Source organism: Perca flavescens, chromosome 1 (genome assembly GCF_004354835.1).
Source record: "Perca flavescens isolate YP-PL-M2 chromosome 1, PFLA_1.0, whole genome shotgun sequence".
Lineage (NCBI taxonomy): Eukaryota > Metazoa > Chordata > Actinopteri > Perciformes > Percidae > Perca > Perca flavescens.
This window is the reverse complement of record NC_041331.1, coordinates 28,073,916-28,092,265: the sequence shown is the minus strand read 5'-3', so window position 1 is coordinate 28,092,265 and position 18,350 is coordinate 28,073,916. Positions and strand designations below refer to the sequence as shown.

General features: G+C 38.8%; 1 protein-coding gene across 1 annotated transcript in view; it reads left to right on the top strand.

Moving 5' to 3' along the window:
• The window catches only part of LOC114552891 (CUB and sushi domain-containing protein 1), a 351,480-nt gene that overhangs the window by 158,425 nt on the left and 174,705 nt on the right, over positions 1-18,350 (top strand). The window contains exons 8-11 of the mRNA XM_028574019.1: positions 3,866-3,947; positions 5,671-5,673; positions 6,374-6,498; positions 13,307-13,428. Of these exons, the coding sequence (XP_028429820.1) occupies positions 3,866-3,947; positions 5,671-5,673; positions 6,374-6,498; positions 13,307-13,428 (332 nt within the window). The remainder of the gene's footprint in view (positions 1-3,865; positions 3,948-5,670; positions 5,674-6,373; positions 6,499-13,306; positions 13,429-18,350) is intronic.

Sequence of the window (18,350 nt, the reverse complement as noted above, 5' to 3'; positions counted from 1 at the left end):
ATTCAGCAAGGCACACTGGGTAATTCAACGCTGCTTTCTATGGACTCGTAACTAGGCTTCCTCAGTCATTGTATATTTTAGCATAGGTAAAGACGCCAAAGCTGAACATTATCCAATACTCCTTTTCTCAGACGAGCGTCAATTTGGGAGCTTGCATGTTACCACTACTTCCTTCTCAAATCCCTTGAAAAGGCTGTCGTTTGCACAATTTCACAAATAATCACCAGGACCGGAAGGATATACCTCCCGTCTCATGCCTTCCCGGCTGCGATATTACGAATCCCACTATAGCTACGCCAAGACCCGCCCTTCAATAGCGTTCACCTACTACTATTGGCCAGGCGTCCATGCTTACATGTACAGGTCCTATCTCCTGACCAATCCCCTAACCTTAACCTTAACCACTCGAGGTGAAATGCCTATCCCCAACCAATCGAGCTGCTTCGTAGGGCGGGTCTTGGCGTGGCCATAGTGGGATTCGAAATTTTGCTTCCCGGCTGCCGGCTGGTGTTATCCGCGGCGCGAGTTTCGGCTTTTCAAAATAAAAGCTTGCGTCTGGTCAGCTATGTTTTCATATGGTGTTTTGGATGTTTTTTAACTAAACAGTACGGCAATCATGCTAATGAATACAATTATTTTTTCAGCAGACAACAGTTACAACACCATTGAGCTAGCAAAGCAGTTTTGTGTTTATATGTGTGAGCGGGATTTATTCAGTTTGGGAAATCCCACAGTCTCTAAGCTACAGGTCTGGCTGACTAAATAGGGAGGGACCCATCTGCTAGCAGTAGGGGCCGAGACTGAGAGAGCTACATGGAGCTACATGGATAAATATGCACCAAACAAGCCACTTTGAAATTTTGCTCTGCTCATGAATACAAAAGTTGGGAGACCCTCCCCCGTAGACCAAAAAAAATTGGATGACCCTCCCATTAACAAAGAATAAAAACACATGACCCTCCCCTATTTTCCTCCGGTGGTCCATTCCATAAATACCAAACGGTCCCTAAGGTTTATGTTACACTTCAGTGGTTTTTTAGAGGTAATTTGGTTGCTCTCTAGTTATGCTGCTGTGAGGACACTTGTGATCAGCGTGTGTTTTGCTCACAGGCTTTATGTTATTCAACTTTTCTTCTCCGTTTCACATATCTCTTGATATTAGATTTTTTTTTTCAACTACTGTGTAAAATCTGCATACGTGGAATTTGTAGGCCTATGTGATTATAGCATCTGATTATTTTGATACCATACATTTTTGTTTGTAGAAGATTTGACAATCTTGGTGAACTACACTTGTTTTTTGGCATGTATTTTATCCAATTCAAAATAAATAAAAATTACAAGACTAGAATACACTGCCTATAGACATTTTTCACTAACCTGAAGCCCAAGCTCCACATAGTTTGTTACACATCTGAGAAACCATCATTGGAAACTGTTTAGAAAAGGGAAGGCACTTTCGAAACCATAGATATACTGTATCTAGGCCTACTTTGCCATACATCACCCATAAATTCATTCCTATGAGAGTTGAGCTTGTAGTTTAGACCAGTGGTTCTCAAACTTTTTGACATCAAGGACCCCCAAACTGACACAAATTAGACCACAGGCCCTTCTGATGGGATTTTTGCTTTTACTGTAGATGTTTTATTACAGAAGAAAGTCTGAAAGCCATGACCAAAATAGTCATACATTCTGTCATTGTGATATTTATGGATGGAATTATAGTGAAAATAAACATTTTTTGCTGGGGACCCCCTGGAACCACCTCAAGGACCCCTGGGGGTCCCCAGACCCCACTTTGAGAATCATTGGTTTGGACTACAGTCTATGGTTCAGACACAAACGCATTTGACAATATGGATTTTCATGTGATACTGTATGTGATCCTGTGATTCCCGCGGGATATTGAGATATTGCGAGAAACCAGCTGCCGTGCAAGGTAACTTTCACAGCAGACATTTTGGCTTTTCAAGTTGAGAAATACACATTTTAAAATAGTTTTTTCTACATTTTCCTTGATAATCAAGCAAGTGGACTCATGATACCGTTATATCACAATCGCAGTATTGTAAAACGCAATGTGACTTTTTCTCCAAATCATGCAGCCCAATTCCAAATCTCATACTTTTTTTTTTCACTTTTAGTACTGCAGCTGCCCTTACAATCCATGTAGGCTACTGAACCTAGGTTACTGTAGACATTTGAGTCTTGTTTATTTTCTGGTGAATGATCTCCATAGACAGATAAATGATAAAAGGCTAATCATAATGAGGGTTACTGCTCTTTGCTAGAAAAACAGTTTTTATCTTTAAATATTTAATTTATAATTATATCTGTTAGGTAGAAAAATAAACACAAAAGGAAAAAGCTTTGTTTTCATATTGAGGTCTCTGTATTTTTTAAACATCTTCCTGAGTCAACTGAGCATAGATTTTATTTTTTTTTTAATTTAAAGGCTGACTTCATGCCTCATCTAAATTGCAGAAACGTCTTTCTGTGTGTGTGTGTGTGTGTGTGTGTGTGTGTGTGTGTGTGTGTGTGTGTGTGTGTGTGTGTGTGTGTGTGTGTGTGTGTGTGTGTGGGTGTTATGCGCATAACTCTGGAACCTTCAAACTTGACAGGTGTCTTGCTACAGGCACGAGTAAATGCAGTAGTTTGACTGTTTGGATTAGAAATGCAAAAGATGTCGTTAAATATATATGGTAAAAGAAGCACACATTGGCTTTTGCTCTAGCCGCTGGCCACTCCCCTTTTCACACTGCATGCACACACTGAACTTGTTTGAGTCATGACTGGATCTTTCACCTGACTTTTGAAATCAACTCATAAGTTGCTCATACTACAGGAGACATCTCTCTCTCTCTCTCTCTCTCTCTCTCTCTCTCTCTCTCTCTCTCTCTCTCTGAGGTTATTGATGAATGCAGATATGTGCTGTTACCGCGCCGGTGGGCGGCGCACTGCAGGAGTCCATGACGCTAATGTCTGATTAGGCTACTCCACATTTTCATTGTGATATTTTGTGATTACATTCTGAATCTGCAACGTTCTCTGTCAGGTAAAGTCTGTAAGTTAGTAGTACCGCCTCTGGCTTGGACCCCTCATACAACAACACTGCGTCTCTCTCTCTCTCTCTCTCTCTCTCTCTCTCTCTCTCTCTCTCTCTCTCTCACACTTTCTCTCTGCGCGCACACACACACACACACACACACACACACACACACACACACACACACACACACACACACACACACACACACACACACACACACACACAAACAGTCCGGTTCTGGTGGTTGATTTGCTCATAACGGGCCAGTTGGGTAGCACACTGATGAGTCCATGAGGCTAATGTCTGATTACTCCACATTTTAATTGTGATATTTTGTGGTTACATTCTGAATCCGCAACGTTCTCAGGTAAATCAGTAAGTAGTAGGGTATACAGGGGAGTTGCATTTGAAGTGATTTGGGGTCCTTCTGTAAGTAATTTTTGGGTAGGCTACAATTTGGTTTTGATGAATTCTACAAGCAGCAATACCACAGGCCAAGCAATCCGCAGTTCCAAACAGGCACATTTTCAACGGCACTGGACTAGTTTTTTAAATTCTCAACAGCTGGATTTAAACACTTTCATCACATATGAAAAACACTCAGATGCTTGTGATCACAATAACAACTGTGAATTACTGTAAAAGTGGTATGGGAAGAAATTTAATGATTTACCTGTCAGAATATGATGCTGTGTATGCCTCCAAAGATTACAAGATGTCCCTAGTGTGTGAATATATCCTTATCAAATGCACCCATAACCTTATAAAAGACAGACACTGCTTACCATATTTGTTTTCCTTTTTTTATTTCAGTGAGTCAAAGCGGTCTTGCTGGGGATGTTTGTCCAGATCCTGGAGTTCCAGAAAATGGCAAGAGGATGGGCTCAACCTTCCAGTAAGTTCACTTTATTCCACACTCAACTGCTCTCAAGTCACTCCGAGTCAAATCAAGTATTAAAAACACACACAAGTGCCTTGCATATTGTTGATCTTTTGACCATCACAGGGATCATTTTTGTATGTGTGTCAGATGTTTAGAAACCAGATTGCAGAATATTTTCTCACTCTGCAATGGATTGCAATTGCAAACTTGGCACAATTCATGAAATCAATTGGATGATATGGGAGAAGAGGGATGTTTGCTCAATTTATGTGCATTTTGTGCTTGGTTTATGTGGTGCTGGTTTATTTATACATGTCAGAACAGCTTGGTTGTTGCCAGCACAAAATGTGATAATCTAAAGGATCAGGAGAACTCCCAGTGGGCTGGTATTTCTTTGGACCGATTAACTTAAAATATTGAGCCTTGCTGCGGGCTGAACAGGGTTGTACTGAAAAAAAATACAGTATTGTTTGTTTGCACATTGACAATGGGTGCAGTAAGGGACTAAAACTGAACTGTGTTTAGATCTGATGTCTTCTCATGTTTGAAATACAGTAGGACTGTTTCTATTTCTCCAGATTATTTTGAGGTTACAGAAATTGTGACTTCAGGGTCCAGTTCAGATTGTCAGCTCTTCAAAAACCACATTTTGTCTCTTCTCTCTTCTTCACACATGAACATCCATTAACTCACACACTGAGATGGGTGCCACTTTTCCCCTGTTCTTGTCCCAGAATCAGTCAATGAGAATGGAACTTCCTCACCGAAGTTCTCCATTGTTTTTCTGGAGACTGAAGTGTTGTGGTTCATGTATCATCATGAATAATTTCTGTCCGTTGGGGATCTGTTGTTACAGCTATGGCTTTTTAGATGTGAACCACCTTACGTAACTTTCTGTGCATGCATGCGCACACACACACACACACACACACACACACACACACACACACACACACACACACACAGGACTTGGTGGTCACAGGGATTTTTAAATGATTCACTCCATGGTGGCTGCCATCTTATCAGTAGAAGGGAAGACATAATTTCATTTCATCAGGAGTGAGCAATTATAAAATTATCATATCTCCCTACGACTCATCCATTTAGCATCAGTAGCAGCTAAATTGCTCTTATGTTTCTCTTGTGATTATGAGAGAATCAATATGGCCATTCAATTTTTAACCTTTTTCTGAGACTATTTTTAGGCCAAAATAACTTTAAACGATAATCATCTTTTAATCTCCATCTTCTGGTGTGCTTTTTTACCATTAGCAACTTTGACTGCACAAACTCTGTAGGACTATTAGTGGAGTTTGACTTAGTGAAAGGTCATTACCTCTGTGTGTGTATATGTGTTTGTGTGTTTATCTGTGAGTGTTTATGTGTAAGTGTGCATGCATGTTGGCATGGATGTGTTTGGTGTGTGTGTTACAGGTTTGTATCTAATCATCATTAAGCTCCGAGATGCAGGCGCTGGAACAGAATTGTGTAGTGATTAAATAAAACAGGATAAATGGAAAGAGAACATAGCTGCAGAGAAAACAAAAGAGTTTTCACTGTTGGGCAGTGAAGATGTGCGAGATGGCTGTAACTTACTGTGTCACAGCAGTTTTGATTCACAGACAACTACATACACAACTGCGAGGGAAAGGTTTTCATTCTTTTCAAGGAAATAGCAATAACAACAAAGTTTTCTTTCCTGTAACTGTACATTTCACAGTGAGCGGCTGGATAGGAGGTATTTTCAGTGTCATCAGTATCGCCGAAGTAGTAGAAGCTGTAAAGTGAATGACCCAACTCTCCGTGACAAAGGCACTAACAGAGAGATTTAGCCAGGCAATACAACTCTACAGTGTTTAACAACAGGGTGAAGCCACTCAACAACCAGAACCCTATGTGGTGAATGTTTGGCCAGGTGGTAGACTGTGGTGTGTATCAGCAGGGAAGAGACATTAAGCTTTACAGACAAGACACCATACAGACTTCCACTCAGATGGCTGAATGTCCCTCTCACATGTTAGACAGCGGGGTGTTGGAGGGAATGACAAAACAAGAATGTTAAGAACAAATGATGAGAGAGAAGGCGAGATGAGAGGAGAACAGAAAGGAGAAGAGAGCAAAGGAATGCAGACAAAAAGAAAAAAAATGTGTGGAGAAAAATTAAGGGTCTTACAGAGAGAGAGGAATTATAGATCTTAATTAGATAATCTGTGGGGACGGTTGTCTTCCACAGGGATCTAAAAGCCACTGCATCATTTAGATCATGGCCATCATTCATACATTATTTCTACAATTATCTTCCTTCCCTTAAGATATAACCAGTAATGTCAGAGGTTCCTGCAAGTATCACCATATCACCTTTATAAAGCGCTTTAATCAATGTAACTGTTAATACAATTTCTTAAAAGTGTTGTTACTGTTGTGTCCCCTTAAATTAGAATTGGATCCAGCGTCCAGTTCAGTTGTGATGACAGCTATGTACTACAAGGATCTAAAAGTATCACCTGCCAACGAGTCACTGACACACTGGCTGCCTGGAGTGACCACAGACCCATCTGCAGAAGTAAGTTTCACCTGTCATTCCCTCTGAAACCTGTTAGGACTTTTTAGCTGTGCATGCGTTAGCTGCTGAGCTTTTTATACAATGGGTTCACGTCTACTGCCAGGATAAGGGCACGTCTGCTGCTTCGAACCAATGTCCACCAAGTCTATTTTTGTTTGATATTCATTGTACTGATTTGGCTGCATTCATTTTTAAATTAAATTCTTGTTATATAGCATCATTGATAACAACTGCATCGCACATCAATAACATGAGAAAAATTACAGATGCATATATGACAAATTAAATGCGTTAATATGAAGGAGAACTATGGACAGATTCATATTGCATTGCAACTCTAGCAACATTCCTTCAATATCAGTATGTCATATTTACTTAAGCATGCAAAATCATAGTAAAAAGTGAACTGTATTTTAGTTTTCCATGGACATCCACAGACTGCATTTATATCGTACCATATATTTACACAAACTATCATACAGAGTTATACACTGATGCTAGCGGACATGTCAGGCAAGGTGCTGACCTGCTCATCTGGGATTCAGTGTTATGCTTAAGGACACTTCAGCATGCTGTTAGAGGGAACCAGGAGTTAAACCATCGACCCTCATGAGCAGCTATTATCGGTCCAAGGTTAAAGAAAATGATACCCTAACTGTCATCAGAGATCCCACTGCTGTAGGCGATGTCTCACTGAAAGTAGACTTGCATGTTCACCATAAAGCAGGAGTATGTCACCCAAATACAATATTATGACTCTTACTGTAAGTGTGCTTTTAATAGTTCTTGGATAACAGTGGACTTCCATCGCAGACAGCATGTGTTAGTACAATTAATTCATTGTTATTTTTTGTTCCTTCTGGGTTTTGTGAATGATAAAAGGATAAAATAAGGCCATCCTATGATATGGTACTTACTGTTTACTGAGGACACCAGCCTGTTGTTTCAAAGCCACAAAGCCCTGATGGCAAAAGCCTGTTTACCTTCAGTCATCCTGGACACTGAAGCAGTCACAAGGTTCTTGTTGGAGCTCTTCTATACATAACATAATACAGTACATACTTTTGCCCTGATTCATGCTAAATGTCTCTGATTCACTGTATAACTGCTGAGATTTTGCATACCCATTTTAATGCTGCAATACTTTAGTCTGGTTCCAAACTTCTAAATCTCTGCCCAAACATTTTTCCAATCTGCATCCTTACGCGGAATGTGGCTCTCTTATACTTTGTCACTTTACTTCCTTGTTTGCTCTCACGATAATTACAACAGCCACGAGAGGTCGCTGCCTAACAAGAAATGTAATTGTTCGTCATTATAAGCTGCTTTCATAATAGACCCATACGGTCGTTTTCTGGGTGAGGACAGGCTGGGACAATCTAATGCAATTCCGATACCCATTTGTAAAGCGTTTAATGTGAATTTTCTGTCAGACAAAAACTATATTTCAAGGTTCAAGGTTATTGTCATTGTACAACACAGGGTTGCACGGTGGAATGCAGTTGTAGTCCCTTTATGCTACACAAGAAAAACAAAAAAAAATGGTGGAGTACAGAGGATGAGGTTTTGTTGGGGAGTTTCACAGCCTGAGGAAAGAAGCTGTTCTGTAGTCTGGTGGTACAGCAGCAGATACTTCTGTATCGCTTGCCAGACGCAGCAAGGTGAACAGGCTGTTGCTGGAATGTTGCTGGGTATTGTCTTTTAATATCCTTTGGGCTCTGCGCAGGTATCTTGTCTCACCAATGTCACTAATGCTTGGTAGATTAGAACCAATGATGTTCTAGGCAGTTTTAATCACCCGCTGAATAGTCCTCCTGTGCTGTCCTGGGCTATACACATACCATGCCAGTTTGTAATGTTTCCAGTCAGGATGCTTTCTATTGCTCCTCTGTAAAAAGTTAAAGGAACACGCCGACTTATTGGGACTTTAGCTTCACCGTATCCCCCAGAGTTAGATAAGTCCATACATACCCTTCTCATCTCGGTGCGTGTCGTAACTCTGTCTGAGAAGCCCCTTGGTGAGGAGCAGAGAGTTCGCCTGGAGCTCGCTCAGTTGCTGCAAGCAAATCACTCCACCCAAGTAGAAGAAGTAGCAGTGCTTCGCCTTCTGAGAATAGTTCCCAGTATGTATACGGTTAGAAGATGGCTGTGTCTCATGTGACCTTGTTATTTGTACACGCTGTGACTATACAAATCACAACATGTAAATAGGAACATGTTGGCGTTATTTTGTCACTTATTGGGAGCAGTAGGCTAGATGGAGCCGGTTACCTCCAGGATCTGTGCTAAGCAAGGCTAGCGGTGGGTGCAACAGATAGAGTTACGACGACACGCACGGAGATGAGAATGGACTTATCTAACTCTGGGGGATATGGCGAATAAACTAAAGTCCCAATAAGTCAGCGTGTTCCTTTAACAAGAGTCTGGGTATGTTATTTTGCTGGTATTTGCTAATGCAGAGGCTATACTATCACAGAACCATAATAAATAATATCAATGTGATTTACATTTTGTTTTTTGTTGATGTGTTAAAATTATGATTCACTTTCTGACTGAATGGCTGAGTGACTAAATAAATAACTGTGTGAGTGGCAGAGCAATGATGCAGGGCCTCTCGCTGCCCACATGTTTACTGACAATACCCTGTTGGGTTTATTGCTCCACAATAAAAAGACAGACAGACAGCATACACCCCCAACTGCGCGTGCACACAACACACACTTACATTGACAGCTAGTGTCCAAAGGACAATGTCACACACACATCATAGCTGCAGCAGTATTTGCCTTGAGCTGTGTGTGTTTGACGGACAGACAGTCCCTGTGCTCAGACACACACTATAGGGTCCCTGTCACATCGTATTATAGTGTAAGTGTGTGCCTGTTTTGTGTCTACATGTCTGTCTGTGACTGCAGGAACCATCCTGACTTCATGATACTCTCTACTCTTGTCAAGAGACAGATGAAGGCTTAGTGAGACAATGAGAGAGATGGAAGGACATGGATATTATTTCCACAAAACTCACAAAGCTTATGTTGATGTTTTTGTTTAGTCGGGTCACCTTGAACAATGACTGTTAGATAGATTATTGTTGCAGTAAATCGGAAATTAAAGGATTTCTTTTCAGTTTGTAATCAAAATGAAAAAAATCCATAAACATAACTAATATTTCTGATTTAATCAGTGCTGTTCATGAGTATAATAGGAACCCCTGCTAAAGTTGACTAAAAAGAGGAATACAAAAATCATCTTTTGTAAATTGATCTTAATTCTTTAATTGACAAAATTTGGAAAAATCCAACCTTTAAGAACACCAATTTTCTTTGTGAATGAATAATGTATTGTAAATAAGTAAATCTTACTTAAAATACAGGGGACATAAGTATACCCCTATGTTAAATTCCCATTGAGGCAGGCAGATTTTTATTTTTAAAGGCCAGTTATTTCATGGATCCCAAAAAAAATAAAAATAAAAAAATCTCTAGGTATGGTGAAGGGTATGTGATGATGTAGGGCTATTTTAATTCCAAAGTCCAAGGGAACTTTATCAGGATGCATAGTATCCTGGATCCATGAAATAACTGGCCTTTAAAAATAAAAATCTGCCTGCTTCTATGGGAATTTAACATAGGGGTGTGTATACTTATGCCCCCTGTATTTTAAGGAAGAACATTTATTTATTTACGATACATTATTCATTCAGAAAGAAAATTGGTGTCCTTAAAGGTTGGATTTGTCCTCATATTTTTAATTAAGGCATTAAGATCAATTTCCAAAAGATGATTTTTTTATTCCTCTTTTTAGTCAACTTTAGCATGGGTTCCTATACTCATGAGCACCACTGTAAAATACAATAGAATAGAAGGAACTGTCCACATTAGTGAAAAATATGTCCATATGGCTGTTCATTAAAATATTACTGACAACACTGTCTCAGAGTAATAAAATAAAATTTAAGAAAAACAATATGACATGAATGGAGCAAGCCAATTGCCTGTGGGATAAGTGGCTTCTAATATACCCTCTTTGTAGCCACAGAATCAAATGCATCTATAGTATCTCATTTAGAAGAATTATGTTTGTGCCTAAGTCACAGAATACTGTTATACAGCTTTTAGTTCTGTGGACTGGAGCCTCCTAGCCTTTTTTTGAATTTCTGACTCAACTACATATTGTGGTTGTGTTGAGTCTAATCGTAGCTATCGGCACCCTGCCCTCGGCAGCTGTTTTCAGCAAAAACTATACACTAATACTAAAGACAAAGTTAACAAGTGAATAGAGTGTGAGTGTTTAGTAAAAGACGTAGAGTAATCTCTGAACTAAACTAGAAAAACGTGTTTAAAATGATGCACAACACATCTACAGTTGAATGTTTTTATTTAAATTGTGCAGCAACACATATACACGGGTGTTGGATTTCACTCAGTATGCATTACATTTCATATTCCTTCAATGAAGTGATACAGAAAATATGTATGATATTTTCTAACTGTGCAACAACTTGTTTTTCTTACTTTGAAACTACAGAAGATTACATTTTAGGGGAAAATCTAAATTCAAAAGGTGAATTTTAAGTACGACAAAATGGCAAAACTAAGTGTCAGCTGGAAACTGGTTGACACTGTCCTGGTATTTTTCATATTTACATATGTAATTATGGAGAGGAATAAATACAACGAGCGAAAGAGAGAGAGCAACCAAAAGAAAGAGAGAGAGTGCTGCACATGATGTTTGTTACGCACAAACAGCCAGGCAAAGGATAAAAAATCCTATACTGTAGCTCTGGTGTATTGTGTTATCTGGTGTGATCACTCTCCTGGGATTTAAACACATGAGCCTCTCTCATTCTCTACTGAGACTTTAATGTTAATTAGAAGCTGGTCTCTGGGATGAATTGCCATGAATGTGTTTCTGTGTATCCGTGTGCGTGTGTGTGTATCCGTGTGTGTGTGTGTGTGTGTGTGTGTGTGTGTGTGTGTGTGTGTGTGTGTGTGTGTGTCCCTGGGTGTAACACAGTGTGTTTCAGCTCTCTTTTCTAATTAACAGGCAGATCAGTCATCTGAGGTCCTCCTTCTCTCCCTCTCTCTCTCTCTCGTGGTATTTTCTGTGCCTCTGTCTCTTCTCCTGCCTCTTGCCCTTCCTCCTTCAATTTCTTTTCTCTTCACATTATCTGTCACCCTCTATACTCTCTTTGTGTCTTTCTAACCTCTCTCCCTCACATCTATCCACTTTGTCTCTCAACCTGTCTGTATTTGCAAACTTTTTTACTTTATTATTTCCACCCATTTTTCTTGTCACCCCCCACTATTGATCTGTTTAATTCTTATGTCCTTTCTTGTCTCGATTGTTTTTGCCTCTATGCCATTGGTCTTCCCTTCCTCTAATGGCAATGATGGCCTCCAGCAAAGGCATTATGAAAGATAAAGGGCAAATATATGATCAGATAAAACTTCCTCTGCAATAGTGACAGTGCTTGTTAACTGTAAACTGACTGAAAATGTCAAGTAAGCCATTTAATATTTCTACTGTTTTTTAAGGGTACTTTTGACACAATACACTTTTTTGCCAAATATCTCCTATAGGCAATAACACATTGGCGACTTTATGAGGTACTGAAGCAAGAAATATTACCTTGAGTATCACACAGGACAAAATCAATATGGATAAAATAGAGCACTTGGAAGGTTATTAATGAAAAATGCTGTTGATAATGGGGATCTGCAGGCTCTTCATGAGCAAAGGTACTAAAGGTTTTAGCAGCAGAGTTTGGGGTCAAATGTTTTGAAATAAATACCTATCTTTACCTGATACATATCCATTTCTAAAAAGTAGGTAAGTTATATTGTTAGACAGTATGTTATTACATAGTAAAATATCCTAACAGCAATTGGATGATTTGCTCTAAAAATGTAGTCAGACATGCTGTGCATGTTGACACCACGTTGTGCTATTTAATTTTGAGATTATTTTTATATTGACTATTGAAGTTCATAAATAAGTGTTTTGGCAGGGCTTGCCGAATGGCACTATGTCCATGGTATTGAAAGGGTGATTTAATTCTTGCATGTTTTGTTTTGTTGTGCATGATCAAAATATATGAATATAAAGTAATGTGTTGTGTATTATTGGAACATTCTTCTGAGAAACCTACTGATTTTAGAGGCAACTGTGATATTCAACTTCATTCTATTTGCTGTTCTTTATTTTTCTTAGTTTTTTTATTTCTAGGCTAATGATGAACACAATTATGGAAAAACCACAATTAATAATGCAGACACACTTTGTGATAGGCTACTCGTAGAGAGAAGTGTTTCATCTTTGACTGATGAATGACCAGTTAAAGGTTTCACATCAGTGTTTACTGATGATCTGTAAAAATATTAGTAAAGTGAAGAATAACTTGCGAGTTTATCAAAATTGTTGATCAATTAGACCGTATCAAAGTGGCTAAGTAGAAGTAAAATGAGTAATCAGTTTAATCTCTCAAGCAGTGAAACACTGTGCAAGGAAGACATGGACAAGGGATGCAGGACATTTTAAAAGTTTTTGATTTCCTAAGTTGCATTGATCATTTAACATATGTTCAACCACACATATGACAATGAGATAACTTTTGTGTGTGTGTGTGTGTGTGTGTGTGTGTGTGTGTGTGTGTGTGTGTGTGTCACTACCACACCCTCTCGCTGTTATTTCTCTTTGTAAGGGTAAGAGGCCATTTGCAATCTGAGAGCGTCATTTTAACTACCACATTCATCTTTTTTAAAACCTCTGTCATTCTGTCTCTCTCTTTTGCTTTTTTCCTCTGTAGCTCGTACCTGTGGCAGCAATCTAAGGGGGCCCAAAGGGGTCATAACTTCTCCTAACTACCCTGTTCAATATGAGAACAACGCACACTGTGTGTGGGTCATCACTGCAATGGACTCTGAGAAGGTGAGCTCATTTTCATTATTGGCATTTTGATCAAATAAGTCATTATAATCTGACAAAAAAAAAAAAGTGTTCTCCACTTTTTTAATTTAATTGGTCAATAATGTTCAGTAGTGGCAATTTATAGTGTAATGTGTCCAAACTTTTGGCCTGTACTGTGTATATACACAGTACAGGCCAAAAGTTTGGACACACCTTCTCATTCAATGTGTTTCTTTATTTTCATGACTATTTACATTGTAGATTCTCACTGAAGGCATCAAAACTATGAATGAACACATGTGGAATTATGTACTTAACAAAAAAGTGTGAAATAACTGAAAACATGTCTTCTATTTTAGATTCTTCAAAGTAGCCACCCTTTGCTTTTTTTGATAACTCTGCAAACCCTTGGTGTTCTCTCAATGAGCTTCATGAGGTAGTCACCTGAAATGGTTTTCACTTCACAGGTGTGCTTTGTCAGGGTTAATTAGTGGAATGTTTTCCCTTATTAATAAAAAAGCAAAGGGTGGCTACTTTGAAAAATCTAAAATTTAAGACATGTTTTCAGTTATTTCACACTTTTTTGTTAAGTACATAATTCCATATGTGTTCATTCATAGTTTTGATGCCTTCAGTGAGAATCTACAATGTAAATAGTCATGAAAATAAAAAGGAAACGCATTGAATGAGAAGGTGTGTCCAAACCTTTGGCCTGTACTATATATATATATATATATATATATAATTGACTGCAAGAGAGTGGACACCTGTCGACCATTATCTACTCTCTCTTTTGAAGATTAATATTACGAATATGTTATTGTTTTTGAAGATTTTCGGAAGACTGTTGCCTGAAACATTACATTAATGCATACAGAGCCTTCCTGTGGCAAATAGAGATTCAAAAATTAAGTGGATTGTGTCAGGAGAGGTGAAAAACAGATGACTTTCCATAAAAAAAGCTGTAAGCCAGACTAGAAACTATGACACAATATACACAAATATTGTCTTATGTGGTCCAGTGTTGAGGAAGTCGAAGGGCTGTAGTATTAGGTTTCTTTTGTTTTCCTGCTTTTGGACTGAATTCTGTTTCCATTACTAAGCTCATGGTCACCACACCTTCCCAATTTTGTGAAGGCAACTTTGTTGTTGAGTCATTGTTGTATAGACATGAATAATTCATATACCTGCAGTACAAAATCTCAAGTCTCTCTATCTGCAGTTTCTTTTGTGGTATTATCTTCTGTCATCGCAGACTTCACTTCTTCTCCCCTTTCCCAGCTCTTGTACTCTCTGCTCTGCACTATTTTCCTCTGCTTACCTTTCATTTCTTCCTAACATCTCTGCTCCTTACTCTTTATGTCTCTCTTCTCACATATCTTCCTCATCTACTCTGCTTTCTTCTTGGCTACTTTATCCTTCTCTCATCTTCTTTCCTTCTTTTACATAGATTTGTCTAAAATGTGAAGTTTTGAAGACGGTGAGAGTAGAGAGATGGAAATTCAAAAAAAAGCAAGATGGCACCGAGCTCATTGAAAAATACAGAGAAAAAGAGAGAGGGAAAATATAGAGGAGAAATGTTGGGCTGATTGTTCAGCTAGCTACTTCACTATTAAAATGCGAGCGCCAAGAAAAGGAAAAAGGAAAAAAGACTGAATGTCCAAGCAGGTATTTGACATGTGGCATTGAAGTTTTCTCTAAAGATGGATGGAAATGGAGTCTACTCACCTCTGAGCCTCCGAGGGGGTAGGATGGAGAAATGGTGAGATAAAATTGAGTAGAGAGAGTGAGAAAAGGGGGAGAGATAAATGGGCGTTTTGTTCTCACCTCTGTGTCTCTCTGACCTTAAAAGAGAGAAATGGCAACATAAAGCTATGACAAAGTTTCACCCAAGTGTTAAGGTATGTCTGTGTAGATTAAGCTCATTCACATATCCATGAGACTCTAATGTCTTTATCTCTGTATTTTGAGAAAGCATTTTTCACTTTGAGATTTTTTTTTTCAAACAAGCATCTGGTAGACTTGACTGTTATGCGTCTTAAGACATTTGTTTGGAAGGGACATCATCTTTACAGCCATTGCAAAGATGTACCTATTCACCAGCACCTATTTTTAAGCGTCTAACAAGAATCAGAGCCATAGGTAAACTGAAATATTTGACATGGCTGCAAAAGGCTGTAAAAGTTTCATCATGACAAATGTGCCACATATTATTGGTGATTGTGCTTGGTGTCAGATTAAGTCATTCCTGTGTCATGCGTGTGTGTGTGTGTGTGTGTGTGTGTGTGTGTGTGTGTGTGTGTGTGTGTGTGTGTTGCTTGGGGTTTAAAATAAAATCCAATACAATAGAGTATAATAGATTCACATAGCCTTAGTTTATGTCAGATGGAATGTCTTTTATCTGTTCTATGTACTGTGTGTGTGTGTGTGCGTGCGTGTGTGTGTGTGTGTGTGTGTGTGTGTGTGTGTGTGTGTGTGTGTGTGTGTGTGTGTGTGTGTGTGTATGTGTTTAAAACGCTTGAGGTTTGAGAGCACTTTAAGAATTTGCTATAATGACAGATTATCAGCTACTACAGCTGCTGGCATTTGCAGAATGTCACTATCTACATACACAGAGGGAGAGACAAAGACAGAGGCAAACAAGAGCATAAAGACAGTTATAGAGACTTGAGTAGAATAGAATAGAATCTAAATTAATGATGCATTGAATAAAATGAAGTCCAATCCATCTACTATACTAAGGCATCAGTGCACTGTATACAATATATATATATATATATATATATATATATATATATATATATATATATATATATATATATATATATATATATATATAGGCTACGTATGTTGAACAATTGTTTTGCTTTCATAGTTTCCCCTTTTTAAAAACATATTGCATAATGTGTAATCCTCCTTTTTCCTCCACTTACAGTAGTAGGTACAGTAATCCAGCGTGGCATGATGCAATATGATAATTGAGTTGCGTGAAGGTGCGCTTCAAGTACAATTCTTGCACATGGCAGTAGTACGTTTAACGTAGACTAACGAAACTTGGTACACATATGTAGCATGTCAAGACGTACAAAAAACGTCATTGGAGCCATACCCTAAACCCAACAGGAAGTCTGCCATTTTGAATTGAAAGTTCGAAATTAGTGTGATTTTGGCCATTTCCATGTGTTGTACTTTAACAAACTCCTCCTAGAGATTTCATCCGATCAACTTCAAATTTGGTCTGTGCCATCTTAAGACGAAAGAGATGAAAAGTTATTAAAAGAAAAACTTTTCATCATAGGGCATGGCCATGGCGGGGCGGCCATTTTGTGCCCTTCGCGATCGAAACAGGAAGTGGGTGTAACTTGAGTGTACATTGTCCACTTGGCTCAAAACCTTTTCATAAGTGTCCAACCCTGAGGCCGATATTTACTCAAAGTCATAGCGCCCCCTAGTGGCAACAGGAAGTAGGCCTAAAAGTCAAGGTGCTATACTTTAACAAACTCCTCCTAGAGATTTCATCAGATCGACTTCAAATTTGGTCTGTGTCATCTAAAGACCTTAACGATGAAATTTATTAAAAGAAAAACTTTTCGAACAACGATGTGGGCGTGGCGTGGTGGCCATTTTGAGCATTTATCGATGAACGAAGACGTTTTAGTGTACATTGTCCAATTTGGCCGAAATTTCTCACGATTGACAAGGGTCCAGGGCTGAGGACATTGATAGGCCAAAATTGACTTTTGGTTATAGCGCCCCCCACTGGCAACAGGAAATCAGTCTTACATGACAAACATCATCCGATTTACATGAAACTTATAATGTGTGGTCTACATGTGATACTGAGCCGCCCCTATGCTTTAACCACGCACATTCAGGCCACATTCAGGCCACGCCCCCTTTCATAACATTTGAACCGTTTAAGGTAGAGTCTTGTGTGAGGTGTCATTGAACTCAGCAGAGAGTTCTTTTGTCATTGGTCCGCCAGTAACCCCGACGCGCGCAGAGGCGCAAGGTCCCGTCCAACGCTGCTTGCAGCTTTAATTTGTATTATTATTATTATATTATTATTTATTAGCATTTCTATCTCAATGACCTCAACTGAGCCTCAATTGTTGAAGTCTTTTTAGTATGATCGGCTAGTTCTTTGTTTTCTCTTGGCAATCATCTCCTTGTGCGGACACCTTGCTTAAAGGCCCTTTACTTGTTTTTTGTTAACCTTGTTTACAAGCAGCACATCGTCCTTAAGTAAAAAACAAGATTGAATTTGTATAAACAGGCAATGAGACAGATGCTTATACACACCACTTAGAATCATATGTGTAAGTTCCCCAGAAATAAAAAGATGTTTATATGTGCTTTTTGTGGTTGGTTAGAAAGAAAGTGCAAAGAGATTCAGGGAGTGAACAAGATATTTAGACAGAGTAAATAAGCATAAAATTAAGATGAATAACAGTCATCTTTCTGTAGACCTTTATTTTTTTTAGATTCCATTTCAGACTCTTTGTCTCCTCTCCTCTTCTTCTCCTTCATTCCCTTTCTCCCTCGCTCAGCCTCTGACTGACTATTATTCCAGATGACTTCTTTCATCAATAACATGTTAGACAAAATTGAGACAAAGATGAGTGTTTTTATCGAAATATGTGTCTTTTTGTCCTTTCTTTGTGTAGGTTTACCTACACAAGTTCCAGTAGCCAATAAGTAATGCTGGCTGTTTGTGTGTCTGTTGTCATTCTGTTACTTTCTGAATAAAAGCAGCACAATCAATATAGTTTGTAATGGTCTGACAGTCTGTCGGCAAAATGCCGCGAGTGCGCTTTTATTTGTGGATGCCTGTTATTATTTGTGTTAGTTTGTGAACAGGCACCTGGTTGTGTTTGATTTTATGAATATTGACTGTGTGTTTTCTGTCTGCCAACTTAATTGCTAACTGCCAGAGGTTGTAA